Source organism: Anopheles stephensi, chromosome 3 (genome assembly GCF_013141755.1).
Source record: "Anopheles stephensi strain Indian chromosome 3, UCI_ANSTEP_V1.0, whole genome shotgun sequence".
NCBI classification, from domain to species: domain Eukaryota; kingdom Metazoa; phylum Arthropoda; class Insecta; order Diptera; family Culicidae; genus Anopheles; species Anopheles stephensi.
Window position 1 is genome coordinate 56191170 of NC_050203.1, and position 14968 is coordinate 56206137.

The following is a 14968-nucleotide window of genomic DNA, read 5'->3' on the forward strand; positions in this document are numbered from 1 at the left end:
GCGGAATCCACCTAGTCCACCCTACCCAGGAACCCATTTTGTGCATTTTCCCAAAGACGCATACACAGTTGCGTATGGTGAAATGAGCAGTCTCAGCTGCAGCGAGATCGATTGTGTTACGACAGTATTGTGCGGTGTCGAATGACGGAAGTTGCCACGATGCTTCAACTGGTAACAATTGATGAACGCTTACCGGCTTCCCTGTGCCGGTTGTCCTTCGGGTTTCGGGACCGCTTATCGAGTGTTTTCCAGTGTTCTATGGGAGTGAAGTATTTGCTCACTTCAATCAGATCTGCATTCTTGAGTATGCCGTCTTGCGAATGTGACATTTTCCCGTACAGACTTGTTGCTGTGCATTCCTTGCGCCAAGTCAATTGTAATGGTTTCCAGCCAATAGCTACGAGCCAGTCGGCCGGTGGGAAGTTGCGCATTCATTGGCGGTGTATGTATTCTCACCACCGGCTGCACGTTCGCTGTGACTGTTGCAAAGTAAAATGATAGTCACTTGTAAAACGCAAAGTGAACATGAAAGGGGATTTCATTTCCATCACGATTTCTATCCATTTGAACGCACGGTGAAAAGCGAGTACAGTTCTGAGAGGAATCTAGACTCTAGGTTTGCTTTTCAAACACAGTTTATGTCATTGTAGTGCTTTCTATTTAATGATGGTGGGAAAGTGATCAAACGATTGTTTGCAGGGTTTATAAAGATTGTTTGGGAATGCGCCTATGAGTAGGCGATAAGAAGGCATGTATTGCGATGAATTAGAATATTTTATAGCAGTTAGGGCATATTAGTATTGGTAAGCAGTAATTATTAGTAGGGCATATTAGTAGGTAAGCAGTACCTGAATATATTGTAATTAGTCTTAAAGTGAAACCCCACCAGAGGTCATTGTGAAGAGCGATCCGAAATTGGTTGAGCTACGAAACAAAGATAGAATTTAAAGCAATTCAATGGAAAGCAATATAATGAAGATTTAAAGCTGTTTATATGAGTCTCATAAAAACGAAGGAATATTAAATGTATAAATTAGATAGAAAAGTTAAAATAAGTTTTAATGCTGTCTTCTTCTTCTTCGACCTCTTAAGAGCATTCATGTCCGCCATTTCTGGCATACTAGATTTCTTGATACTGCATAGTTGGATAGTCAGTCCTCACTATGGGGGAACAGCCCAGATCGGATTTGAACCCCTGGTCCTGCCTTGCCATCTACTACCGGGCCACCCCTTTAATCCATCCATCCACCCATTATTTTGTACGATGCACTCAGGCAGTGCAGCGATTCAACGCTTGATTTCTGAAATTCGGAGACTGCTGCAACTTCTCTCAAATAACATTGGTTTTGATTCTAAAATGAAAGCCAACCCGATCAAATACTGCCACATCTCATTGAATAAGTAAACTCCAGTGCTGCTCAGGTCAGTAATCTTGGGCCGTTGCTGTACGTGCTCGTTACATCATCGACCTGTCAATGGTGCTTCCTGATGACAATTTTCTGTTGTACGCCAACGATGCAATCATTTTCCGGAAAATCCTTACGGATCCGAATCCGAATTAAACGGACAAATCCTCGCAAGATGCGTGAAAAATTTAGGCGTGTTTATGGATACGAAGCTGTCTTTCGATGAACAGCTGAATCATGTCTTGGCTTGGTATAACCAATTGATAGGATTGGTTACAGACAGATATGTCTTTACACTGTTCCCTGGTTCGATCACTAATGCAAGCATAGTGTGGTGGGCTTCCTCGATCCGCTCCTTAGCACGGCTCGAGTCCACACAACGCGCTTCACCCTACGCTGCTGGGATCCTATGCTGGACTATAGAACCAGGTGTCTGCTGCTCGTGTTGCTACAGCTCGACGAACGCATTTCACGTACCAGACTTGCCTTCGTTATCTGAATTTTCAACGGTAACAAAGATTCCATGGTGCAGTGTTCCTCTAGTCGGTGAGTGTATACGTGTCAGCCAGGTCGCTCAGGTCTCGGGCAATGCTATCGATCGCGGAGCCCCGGAACTCGTATGGTTCGCGTGACCCATTCGTCACTACGTGTCGTCTGCTCAACTCGGTCGCTAAGGCGCAGCTGAGAGAGCTTATCTGTTCATCGGTTTTAATTAAATAAAAAAATAAACAATTTAGGAAAAATTATCTTATAACGAAGATGCCAGACTGTGGCTCTCAAACGTCAAAACTTATTAAAAACTGTGTTTAAATTCAATCCCTTTCCTGACTTCAATTTGTATTTTTCTATTTGTCGTATTTCAAGGAAAGATAAGACTTTATCCCCAAAATGACATATTACTTACAATTATTTCAGGTTTTCCAATTATCTACCATATATCGCCTCTGTAAACGGAAATTCAAGCCTTCAGGACATTGCTAACGTAACTCTAACGCAATATGATTTTTAATAGTCCCACAGACTGCTAACTGAAAAAGTGGACCAATTTTAACCATTATTCCTCCCTTTATTCTTTTTGACTCCACGCCTTTTAAGGATATGACTGCAATTTCTAGCTTACTAGACTTACTGATTCCGCGTAGTTGGACAGTCAGTCCACATCAATCCGGATGGGTTTTTGCTTTTTCCCTCCTAATCCTACTTAATCCTATTTGGACCTTTTCCTCATTATTGTTTTAATTTATTAAAGAAACTTTTTTTCTTCAAGGACAAACTGACCGTTTCATGCTTAAAGAGCCATCGATGCCTGTGGATTTCTAACGTAGTTAAAAAATCATCCGCATTACTCAAGCCGCACTAGCATCGTGTAAGTTCTGTCAAAGACACATGTTCGTCCTTTCGAGGTTGTTATGTCAAACTTCCAAGAAGCAGCCTCAAGCGTTGGAAGCACATGCTGAAATATCTTTACAATGTTGAATAAAACAGAAAAGAGATAAACAGAAAGAGACTAGGATTATTAGCAATTTTAATTCAAAATCTTTTGAGAGCTAAACTTTAAAAGATGCAGTGCAGTGATTAGAAAATATATTTTTCTCTACTACACTGTTCTCACACTGCAATTGAACCTTTTTTCTGGATCTGGTTCATGAGTCTCCATTTACCCTTATTTTCAACTAGCATTAGAGATCTCATTGTTAGAAATGCATTTGAGCAAAATTGTTCAATGTTCAAACCTTGGAAAATATTGACAAAACTATGTCTCGATGTTCCATTTTAAAGACATTACGAAATTTCAGATAAAATCCTTAAATTATCAAAGATTCGTAAGAAATGTATATGATCTTGTGTCAAACATTAAGCGAATAATTCTCTCAACAGCGCTAAGGAAGCAACCTATCGTACGTTCCGGAAGGAACCTCGCCCGATAAAGTCTCCTATAAACACAGCACTCGCGTACTCCAATTTCTGTTCCCGGCAGGAAACTAATTCACAGCACAACATCCCTTCTGCTTCTCTTTTCAGAATGACAGCCCCGTATTGACACGCAACTAGCGGTGTAATATGCTTTCACTTAAGCAAATGCACGCGTACCAAGCCATCCCGGGACGGCGCTGCAAGTGACAAAACCCCGATCCTTCACGCAAACACACACACACACTACAAATTGAGACACACACATTTTGTTAGCAAAAACCTTCACTCAAAACCGAGTTTCCTTGAAGCCCACCGCACCGCTTCCCGCCGACAGCAGCAAGATGGCGCTCAGTACGACGACCGATGCATCGGTGGATGTGATCGCACAAAAACGGCTCGAGTGTCTGGAGACCCTGAACGAAACCGTCGACACGACGATATCGGGTAAGTGTGAGCTCCGTAGCTAGGCTGCAGCATCATGGGGTGCCGAACGGGGAAACCCGAACGGGGAAAACTCACCACACCGACGAAACGCAAACAAAAGATAGAATCGTGGTGAAAATCCAATTAAAAGTTTATCTGATTAATGATGGCGGAACGGTGCATCGGTTCGAAGTCGTGCTTGCTAGGAGCACACGCAACGCAACGCAAAAACGGGGAAACGCATAACGAAAGCTGCAAGAAAATGTGGTTCTATGCATTAGACACCGACAAAAAGGGTACGATGAAACGGAACCGGTCGGTTAGTGCGGGAGGGGAAATGCAACTGAGAGTGCATAATGATTGGATTTACAGTTAATTAGAAGGTTGAATTATTATTGTTACAATCGATCGATCGGCTTCGTCTGGTCGTCCGGAAGAAGGAAGTAACATTTCTTACCCTGCCCAAGTGAGGTCAACCCTTGCTAGAACGCTGATATCTTTATTGGTCCGTTGTTTTTCATCCCCATTTTTTCCCCCTGAACACAGGTCTCTTCTGCCCCGGGACGTGGGATGGGTGGTTGTGTTGGCCGGATACGGCGGCAGGCACCTCGGCGTACGCCCTCTGCCCAGGCTTCATATCAGGTTTCGATCCAACGAGTAAGTATACTGCCGTTTGCGATCGATTTTCCATTCTCCCACGGAAGTGGACGCTTTTCATCCTTCTTGTCTCGTGCATTTCGCTCATCCGTCGGCAGGGTTCGCGCACAAGGTGTGCGGCGAGACCGGTGAATGGTTCCGGCATCCGGAGACGAACAAGAGCTGGTCCAACTACACAACCTGCATCAACCTGGACGACTACGAGGTAGGCGAAGACGCTTGCACCGATCGCTTTCTAACGTCGTCGTCGTTTGTTTTTATCGTTTTTTTTTACATCCGTTCTATCACACCCTCTCTCTCTCTCTCACTCTCCCTCTCCTTCTTCTCACCCAAAACAGTGGCGGAAACAGGTGAACCTAATATACGAAACCGGATATGCCATCTCGCTGATAGCTATCCTGCTATCGCTCGCTATTTTAAGCTACTTTAGGTAAGCGCTCGTTTCAGCGCCCGGACGGGTTAATGAATTTCGTTTACGCTCATTAGGGTTAAGTTACAGGACCAAACCAACAAAAAAAGTGGGGGGGGGGGATGGGGAAACAAGGGCTTGGCCTGATGATTGGGTTTCCGCGTTAGCGGTAGAATAAAAGGTTGGACAGCTTATGAAACCGCACCGTCCGTACATACATCGGTGGACTTAATGAGCGGCGGCTTGCTATCTTGCATAATCAGCGGAAGGGGTTTTTAGTATTTACTGAGCAGACAAGTCGTAACAGAGGTCGATTTAAGGCGAATTGTGATGAGTCTTCACAAAGTTTTTTTTATTTATTCTATTTTTAGATGATTTGGGTCTTTGAGCCCTCATTCGCTTCTTTACTCTCTTGACAAAGTGGACGATCATTTTTGGTTGTTCCTTCAGTTTTCATGTGTTATTTTTTAACATTTTCTATGAGCTTTTAAATAAATTTCTATTTTCTAGAGAGCTCAAGGATTCTTCATATGTTCTGCAAAGCCAAGCGAAATTTAGTAGATTCTTCTTTATTGTCAATTAAAATTGCAATCAGTCCTTATTTCTTAAAAACCAGGCAAATTTCTAACATATTATAAAAGTTTGCGCATTTTTGGTCTTTTTGGCGGAAGATAGTTGATTCTTAATTTATCATAAACAATTTATGCTTATTATACGGACGAACCATTCTTCATGAATAAAAACTAAATTGTAGCTGAGAGAATGATTTCAGATTTATTAAAGGGATAAAATGATCATGTGGTCTACAGAATCAGAATCAGCCTACAGAATGATTTTGGGTATTATGTTTTAAATGAAACTTATAAACGCAATTTAAAATGTTTAATATACCGTTTCTTTGGTCGAAAAATGTGTTGCTCGACCTTATTTGAGAGATTCTTTTGGACGCTACATTAGCTACAACTGGACCAACTTTGACAGCCTAGTGTCCGCATTGATGTTTATAAATTAAAGCCGTTTTCCCCCCAAATTTTCGAAAAATTTCTGGAGAAAAAAATTAATAATTCAAAAAATTCATTCATTTAGCAGTCAAATAGTTTGCAAGAATTTTACGCTATTCTTTAGCTTTTCCTTACAATATGGCTTCAAGCCGTAAAACTAACAATCTGTAACTTCGGATCGGAGTTTCTATTGAACATCAACGAAAGCTTAAGCTTACGATAAAATGTCGATATTCTTCAAAGCATATTTTTTTATGGAGGTAAAACTGCTAAGCCGTATTAATATTCTAAGAATTTATTTAGTAAAAAATAAAATAAAGAATCGATGCAAAATTACAAAAGTTAAAGTATCTAATTCTGAAGAACGTCTTTATCCTTCAACGGTAAGAACAAGAAGACTCTACACTCGAGATCAACTGACAGTGGAAGTGGCAGAGAAGCTTCGATGAAAATAATACATCTTATCTGTATACAACATTTACCCAGAAATGATATTCCAGCTATAACTCAGAGAGTATTATATTTGAGATTTTTTGAGATAGGAATACTACCTTTAAATTGCTTAGAAAAAAAATTTCGAGTATCTCTCAAGAAATTATTTGCTAGTAGTATGAATCAAAGGATTGACATTGTCTGTGTCAGTTAGCTTATTTTATCAAAAAACTTTTTAAACAGTTTTTTAATGGATTTTTTAAATTTTGGCATATTACGATCAACTTTTTTTAAATTTAAAAAATACTCCATGCGTCAGACATTGCTTCAGAAGTTATAATTAAAGAGAAAATGCATAAAAAGAAAGAATTTACTTCAAAATTTTTTTATATAAAATAAATTAAATGTTATATATATTTTATATAAATATATCAATGTAATTTTATATAAATATATAGGGGCGGTCCGGTGGCCGAGGCGATAACGGCGCCGGTTTTCACACGGCAGGACCGGGGTTCAAATCCCATCCAGACCGCCTCCCCGTACGCAGGGCTGACTACTATGCTACGGGTAAAATCAAGTCACAGAAAGCCAGTAATGACAGGCCGAGATCTCTCGAGGTTGTAGTGCAGGAAATTAAATGTTATCGATATAATAACAAGGACAATATAAATACAATATAATACAAGGAAAAACAATTAAATGTTATCGATATAATATGATGATTTTAACTTGTGTTCAAGGTTATTAACGATCTACTGATTAAATCAAAAGACCATCTCAATTTTCCGAACCACAGAACGGTAACCCAGAATGGTTTTTAATAAAATTTTAAACAAAAGTACATTGTAACCAGTACGACACCGGTTAATCTGCTGCTTCCGCCTGATAATGTCAGCAACGCTTGTCGCATTTATTAAAATCTACATTACCTGGCGAGATGGCTGCAGGTGGTCGCTATATTCCTTTCCCCATAGGAAGGAATCACGATTAATGTTAGCCACCATCAGCGTGACCGGGTATGGTTACACGGATGTCTGTCCACCTTTCCGATGCAACGCCCATCTCAAAAGCCCAAAACCCCCAAGAAGAAACTTTAACTTAAACCTTTCTGAGGCGGCGAGCAAAATTCAATAAAACACGACCCACCGTGTGCTATTGGATTATAATCCTGTCCCTTACAGCCAACTTCCGGTTTACTGTCCATCTCTCTCACACTCTCTTCCAGATCGTTGAAATGCGCACGAATAACGCTACACATGAACCTGTTCGTATCCTTCGCCTGCAACAACTGCCTCTGGCTGCTGTGGTACCGGCTGGTCCTGACCGATCTCGATCTCCTCAAGCAAAGCGGTGTAAGCTACGGCTCTAACCGAACCACTTCACTCACACACACACCCTCTCACCTTCACACATTAACAATCCATCGTTTGCTTTTTCATCGGTTTGACGCGACCGAAACGCAGGCTGGCTGTATCACACTGCATCTGGTGCTGCACTACTTCCTGCTGACCAACTACTCCTGGATGCTGTGCGAAGGTTTCTATCTTCACACGGTGCTCGTGTCGGCCTTCGTGTCGGAGAAGAAGCTTCTCAAATGGCTGCTGGCGCTCGGTTGGGGCTCGCCCGCTTTCTTCATCGTCCTGTACGGGTTCCTGCGCGGTTACGTCAGTCCACCGCACGATACAATAGAGTAAGTGAAGACGTATGTGTGTGTGTGTGTGTGTGGCTCAAGTGTATTGAATAAATAAAAACTCATTCCGTATAATGGCTGCCCCGGTCGCCATCATAAACGTCATCCGGTTCCATGCGGTTCATCCGAGCGTCGGATGATGGCGGACAGGCGAACGTTGATGTGTTTGCGATTGATGATCCAATTAAAAGGCTATATTTGCAATCGCATTTGCATGGACGCTTTTGCTTTTTTCCGCACTCCATCATGGATACTCTGATAGTTATGATGGTTGGCATGAAGGCGTCGAGGCGCCAGGACCGAAAGGAAGTGCATCAATTAAATTTAAAAAATTCTTTAATTCATTTCCATGTTTACACACGTGTAACGTACACTATCTACTTGAAGGCTTGCCCTTTTTTTCCGCAGGCATATAGAATATCCAGTTTTTCACTTAACTTTTTTACATGCCTGCAACATCCGGCTACATTGTTGCAAAAGCAAACAAAAAAGGAAAAATCTTACTTAAACAATGTAAATTCCTCGTGTGTCGGTTTTTTTTCTGCCTTGGCTTACCAGCAAAAACACATGCTTACCTCCCGGCATGACGAGCCAAGCACAGCTCCGGTTACTTTCCACCGTTTCGTACGGCATTCATTTATTCATTCGCTTAAAACAAAACCCCTTAACCTCTAATCTCGGTTCTGTTGGAACGCTTTACTTGCTACGCTTTTTTAACGGCTCGTTTTCCATTCCCAGATGCTGGATGAACGATAGTTCCTTCAACAAGGTGTTCGTCGGACCGGTGTGCATTTCGATGCTGCTGAACCTGGTGTTTCTGTTCAACATCATGCGAGTGTTGCTGCTGAAGCTAAAGGCACCGGCCGGTCCGCAGGGTGCCGGTCCGTCGAGAACGATTCTACAAGCCTTCCGGTAAGTATGCGAGGATGGAGCTTACTCGACCTGTATTTGGTATATTATTTAGGTTTTTCTGTTGTTGTTGGTTTTTCTTTATTCGAAAAGTCGTTCCGTACATACCCGGTACAAACGTTTTTGCCTGTTAGTTTGCACTGAATGAGATGTGTTTTGGGGCTTAGTTTGGGAAGTTGGGGTTGTGCCTTCCGGACATGATTACCTGTACGCTCGAGTGAGTTTCGGTTTGTCTACTTATGGGACAACAATTGCCATTAGGAACAACCAATCTCGGGTGGTATGATTAGTCATGCTGCTGTGGCACAGTAAAACACAAAACTGGATCGTTTTGGTAAGCAAATGGTTGGATGTATTTTTTTTTTCAGCCGAAAAGTTGCTCTTCATCCTGTAGAATATAGAGTGTAATATTGATTAGGTTTTAAAGTACGATCATGGTCAAGTTTGTTATAAGTTTGAGATAGCCTCTTATATCTAGACTCTCAGGACTAGATTCTGCTACTATAATATGTATTATTTGTCAAGAGAATTATTTAGAGGCACCAGACCTTGCAATGGATAAACTTTTATAGCTTTATTTTGTAGCCTTTTTAAGCTCAAGCTTCATTGAATCAACGAAAATGAATAAAAAAATACCTGAGATGCTTGAAGACTAAAGCTATTTTTACAATAATACGATTGATTATTTGATAACGGGGAGGATATCTGGATACATTTTGTTTCAAATGTTACGTTCAAGAAGCATTCGGCAATCCTGCAGTTCTTCCCATCTGAGGATTCTTTTCGTAGGGCAATCCAATTCAGATACCATATGACTAGAAAACGATTGAGTAAGGTAGCTCTGATTGCTTTTTATTCGTTCGCAGTACAAGGTCAAGAGTTTTGCCGTTTGCCATCAATGGTTTGCTTCACATAATGTATAACCTAGCTTGCAGTTAGGACGGGATTCGATACTGGGTCTTGCCGCGTGATTACCAGTGCACTTTCCACTTTGACTCTTTTGATCTCGGCTGAGGTTGTGTAAGAATATCTTTGTTTCATGATGTGCTAACTGTCATTTAAACAAGCCTCATTTGTTCCTCATTCTAAGCTGGCTTCATTGCTTGACTTGACAAAGCAATTCCTAGGGCATCGTTCCCATCGAGGGAAGGGTATTGAGAGTGGTGGAAGCTTTAAACTTGGTGCCGGTGGTGGAATTGCTATTGTTTTTTGACGAATAATGCAAACAAATGTCATTAATCGTCTGTAGACATTTGGCAAGCTGGGTCATCTTATCAATAGCAAAATTCCTTAACGAACGAAAAACATGAACCTGTTTGTTCTTGTTGATAGCCCCAGTCCATATGAATTTGTATACAAACTCTGGCAGATGTCGACTAAAATGGTTCTCGGTCAAATCGATAAAAGTTTGCCTTCTAAATGCATAAACCTTGGGCTACTCGTAAAAACTTTGTATGGGATTTGAACGATGAAGTAGTGCAATTATCATCGTTTAGGCGGATGATCGCAGAGCCCCTGATGCCATGAATTTCCTTAGCAGTTTTTCACTTCAGTTTTATAGCTTACAGCTATGCGTGATCGAACTCTGATCCATATTAAAAACTTTTCTCTACATACTATGAGATATATTACGAAGTTAGGATAACTTGTGGCAAAGATGAGGTTTCAATAATTTTTAAATGTTTTACTCGGGGAAAATAAGTTAACAAATTAAAAAAAAAAACAATTTTAATTGCAATTTTTCAACTCCTTTTTATATGCTGAAAAATCAAATGAGACCGCTGAAAAATTTGGCTTTGCATTTCAAACCTGATTAGGATCAGAAGGATGGTCGTTAGGACCTAGTGTCGTCGTTGAAATCCGTCTATCTTTTAATGCCTGCGTTTTAATTATAAAATAGGGTAATTCGAATGCCGAGGCAATATCGGTCTTAATTTTCATTTATCTCCTATTTTCATTTTGACAGCATGAAATGCGAACAATTCACAGTAAAAATCATAATCCGAAAAAAAGGGATTTACTGAATTAAAATAATGCTAAATTTTATTCCACAAGTTTGTCTAAAAAATTTATTGAATATTCATTATTCGTTCAATATCCATGTACTCCACAGCGCAACACTGCTACTAGTTCCACTGCTCGGTCTCCAGTACATACTTACGCCGTTTCGTCCCGGCAACGGTCATCCGTACGAGCGAACGTACGAAACGATGCTTGCTTGCACTTCCTCGTTTCAGGTAAGTTGAGCTAAGCTCAACAGCAAAAGCAAAACCAAACCCCGCCTCATATGCGTAGTGCAAACGTGATAAAACTGTCGAAACCAAACCCCACCCTTTCGATGTGGTCCATCATTGTTTTTGCTAACGTTTGCATCTAGTTTTTATCTAACGATCTTCTTTTTTCCACAAACCCCGTTCGCCCGCAGGGTCTGTTTGTGGCGGTCCTATTCTGCTTCCTGAACGGTGAGGTGATCGCACAAGTGAAACGCAAATGGCGCACCGTGTTCCTGCGTACCCGGGCCAACTCCTACACCGCGACGCAAGTGTCCGTAAGTACGTTAACGCCTCTCCTTGTTGAACGGTTTTGATTTTCTTGCGTTTTGGATTTTGTTTTAGTTTTTCGAAATAGCACCACACAGCTTTCCCACACTCAAACACACACACACACACATGCAAAGCACCACACGCGTATGTTGGTAGAACGATGCAATGTGCACTCACGGCAAACGGCAAGGATACGTGTTTGCGTTGAATTGATTTTGCATTAAAAAGGGGCTTTCGTTTAGCGTAGAACGCGGCCAGAGCACTCCAAATCGACACCGTTATTTGCTCTAGAGAAATTCTAATTAGGTGCACAAAACGTTCTTATCTCACGCTACGACGCACCTTCGTCATGGCGTTCTCGTTAGCCAACCCTGACACCCTTTCGGTGTGCCCGCTAGTTTACACAGACCCACCCTCACTGCTTCATCCTGTCGCTCCGTTCCCGGTCCATCCGCACCGGTCGCTGGGGTGTCGTTTAAATCAAAACTTAACTCGGCGCCAGCAGTGTTTATTCTCGTGGCCACCGTTAACGCTGTTGAGGGCCGTTTAGATGGTCGCTTCGCCGGTCGAGCGTATGTATAGGTGCAGCCACTACGATGCACCGGGGAACGATAGGGCAGGGATTAGAGGCACGATAAACAACCTGCCGTTCTGCCAGGGTTCGCTTTATCTCGCCCTCATCGCTGCCCTTACCTTGTGGTTAAGCTCAAACCAAGAACGAACGAACTCAGTTCACCGGTTCTGTCAGCGTTCCTCCCGCTCCTCCAAAGCCTCCCCTGAACCCCTCCATCCATCCATCCATCCCGATTGTGCTCGTTTATTGTATAGTTTTCCGCTCGAAATTGTATCACTCTCTGTCTCTGTTTCTCTCTCTCTCTCTTTCTCGCTCTCTTTTTCCCACTTTTCTTCTCTTTTTTCTTCTTTCGTCCTATACTTTCAGTCCTACGCTATATCTGAGACGAGTTTTTAAAAAATTGAATGCAAGTATCTTTATTTTCATTGCATCACCTCTAGCGGAAAAAAAACAAACGATTGAATTGTCCATTTGTTTCGTTTTTTTTTTTAATTTGAACATTACATTACAAAAGACAAAAAAAAAACGTTCTCACACAAACACAAATTCTACTCAGCGTTCATTTAAAGTCTCATGAAATAGCAAACTTTTCCCGGTTTTTTCGACCACCATTTTTGTGTTTTGTTTCGCTTCATTACAATGTTGTTGTTACAATGTTGATTTCGCTTAATTTTTGCACCTTTGTATTCGATGTTTTTGTTCGTGTTTTTTTTTATTCGATTAAACATTTTTAACTGATTTTTATTGTTTCATGGTTGTGTATGGTTGTGTGGTTCGCTTTGCTTTTTGTTGTTTTGTTTTCCATTTTCAACATTCAATTTTTCTCAAAACTTTTTAATCTCTTTCTCGTTGTTCAAGTTGTTAACTCTTTTTTCTTTGCACCCTTTCATTCAATGAATTTTCCATGTTTTTTTTTAAATTCGATTTAAACTTGTTTTAATGACTCTTGTTATGTCTGGTTGTGTGGTTTTGTTTTTTTGTTTTCTTTTTTCTACATTTTCAAATATTCATCACTTTTTAATTTATTTTTCATGTTTCATTTTGTTTTCCATTAATTTGTGCTTTCATTCCTTCATAAACTTTCTCACAGTAATCCTTGTTTTGTTGCACTTTCTTGATCGTCTTGCTCTCTCTCGCTCATGTAGGAAAATAGCAGATTTTTCTCGTAATTGCTGTGTATTAAAACATTGTTCTCCCAATTTTCCATTCCTTTACTTACCTCCTCTGGTAGTCTGCTCCAAGTTGCTTTTACTCCAACCCGTTCACTGCCCGTTCGTTTGTCCTATCGCACTCACGCACACACTGTTGGTGTTCACTTCATTCTCTCTCTCTACTCTTTCTCTCTGTCTCTTTCTGTCTCTTTGTATTTCTTTCTCTCTCGCTCGCTCTCTCGCTCTCTTTCTCTTCGTGTGTTTAATGTTTGTACTGTCCGAAGTGTAAAATAAATCCCCAAACTCTAATCACAGCCGGTCACCTTGCAGTTCGTCCGTTGCGGTCCACCAGTGCCCGGTGAGGAGAAGGTTTGACTAAAGGAGTACACCGACCGCGGCCCAACTAAATCCGCCCGTAACCCGTTCCCGAACCGCACCACCCGGAAGCGTTCGCTGCTGCTTGCTTCCTCCTCCGAACCGTCGGATCCGGTGACCAGCACAATCCCGCCAAGGTCTCCGACCGACACCGTGGTTCGCGACCAACGCACCACGGTCATCGATCGTCCACAGCCCGTCCCAACCGCGGAGACCGCTACAACCGCGACAGCGCAGCGCGTACACTTCCGACCGGAACCGGTAGCCGATCTGCGTCCACTGGCGGCGGACGGTAAACCGATGTTTGTGGGTTCGACCGCGAAAAATGGTGGCCATACCACTCACCGGCAGCCGACACCGGTGAACGGGTTTCACGCGACGCTGGAGGCCGAGTTTCCCGATGACATTGAGGCACCGGCGGACGAGATCCTTTAAGCGAGGCACCCAGCCACCAATCGGTTATTCGGTTTAGCTTTAATAATGATCCTATCGGTGAGAGATAAGTTAAGTTACTGTGCGCAAAATCGGTTAAAACGAGTTGTCCTCCGATAATGCTTCGTTTTTAAAACGAAACGGTGACTTGGATAGAACGCTTGGTAAGAAGGATTTTATACATATTTTTACCCGGAAACACAAAAACTAAAACTGTTCCTGTCCCTTTGACGCTAGCTAGAAGTACGTTAACAGACGTATTCTGTTGGAGCTGTATGTAGATATTGTAATTGCTTTCGTTCCGTTTACATCGCTGTTTCTAATGGAAAGGTAGCAAAAGGAAGCACGAACGCTTTAACGTGCTGATGCATTGTTTCCAATGGACAAATATATATAAAAATGTACTTTTCTGCACGGTTATGATAATACGAACGAATAAATAATATTAAATGTTAATGTAGTCAATGGTAAGCAGCAAATGGGAAACTTATTCGAACGTGTATTAATGACTGTGTCATTTGCCAACGTGAATTAAATAAATATAACACAGAGCAACCTAGACGAACGATGTCCGGGGTGTGCTAAAAAGCCAAAAAGAAACCCGAGCACATACACACTTAATCGTACTCGAGCTGGATGGATGGCTCGAGCAAAACAGACAAAGATGTAATAAATAACGTTAAGCTGTTCGTTAAAAAACAACTATAAGGAAAGTCTAGCAAACCCGCTCCGAAAAAGAGTTATGCATAAAGATGTCTTTGTGAAATAAAACTATTACATGTAATAAAATGTGCGAAAAAAAAACGTAGAAATCTTTAAGGCAAAACACACGAAACAGTAGATAAATTTAAATGCGTATCGATATGAGACGGAAAAATCATTCTGTACCACACTGTAACTATCACGTAAATACGTTGTATCTGTGCTCTTGGAATGAGGTAAGAACAAAAAAAACCAAAACTGAAACCATGTAAAACAATATGAATTCAAGATGAGTGGCAAAAAAAAAAAAATAAATCGGAATTTGCTGTAAACTGATACAGTTGGTT

General features: G+C 41.4%; 1 protein-coding gene and 1 long non-coding RNA gene across 15 annotated transcripts in view; one reads left to right on the forward strand and one right to left on the reverse strand.

Moving 5' to 3' along the window:
- Window positions 1-14968, forward strand: part of LOC118509959 (calcitonin gene-related peptide type 1 receptor) — a 98268-nt gene extending 83300 nt beyond the window's left edge. For 8 of the 14 annotated variants that reach the window (XM_036051334.1, XM_036051335.1, XM_036051328.1 and 5 more), the window contains 10 exons: window positions 3429-3764; window positions 4290-4400; window positions 4499-4605; window positions 4739-4830; window positions 7471-7597; window positions 7709-7935; window positions 8674-8847; window positions 10958-11081; window positions 11270-11392; window positions 13428-14968. In XM_036051334.1, coding sequence (XP_035907227.1) covers window positions 3662-3764; window positions 4290-4400; window positions 4499-4605; window positions 4739-4830; window positions 7471-7597; window positions 7709-7935; window positions 8674-8847; window positions 10958-11081; window positions 11270-11392; window positions 13428-13487 — 1248 coding nt within the window. In that variant the 5' untranslated portion in view covers window positions 3429-3661 and the 3' untranslated portion in view covers window positions 13488-14968. Of the gene's footprint in view, window positions 1-2673; window positions 2773-3428; window positions 3765-4289; window positions 4401-4498; window positions 4606-4738; window positions 4831-7470; window positions 7598-7708; window positions 7936-8673; window positions 8848-10957; window positions 11082-11269; window positions 11397-12327; window positions 12368-13427 lie in introns of all 14 variants that reach the window. The other 6 variants (XM_036051331.1, XM_036051340.1, XM_036051339.1 and 3 more) reach the window with 6 other exon arrangements.
- LOC118509961 lies at window positions 8745-11925 on the reverse strand. The gene is made up of 3 exons (XR_004905961.1): window positions 11801-11925; window positions 8953-9232; window positions 8745-8877 (listed from the first exon to the last, which is right to left on the reverse strand). It is a non-coding gene; the product is annotated as an uncharacterized LOC118509961 (long non-coding RNA).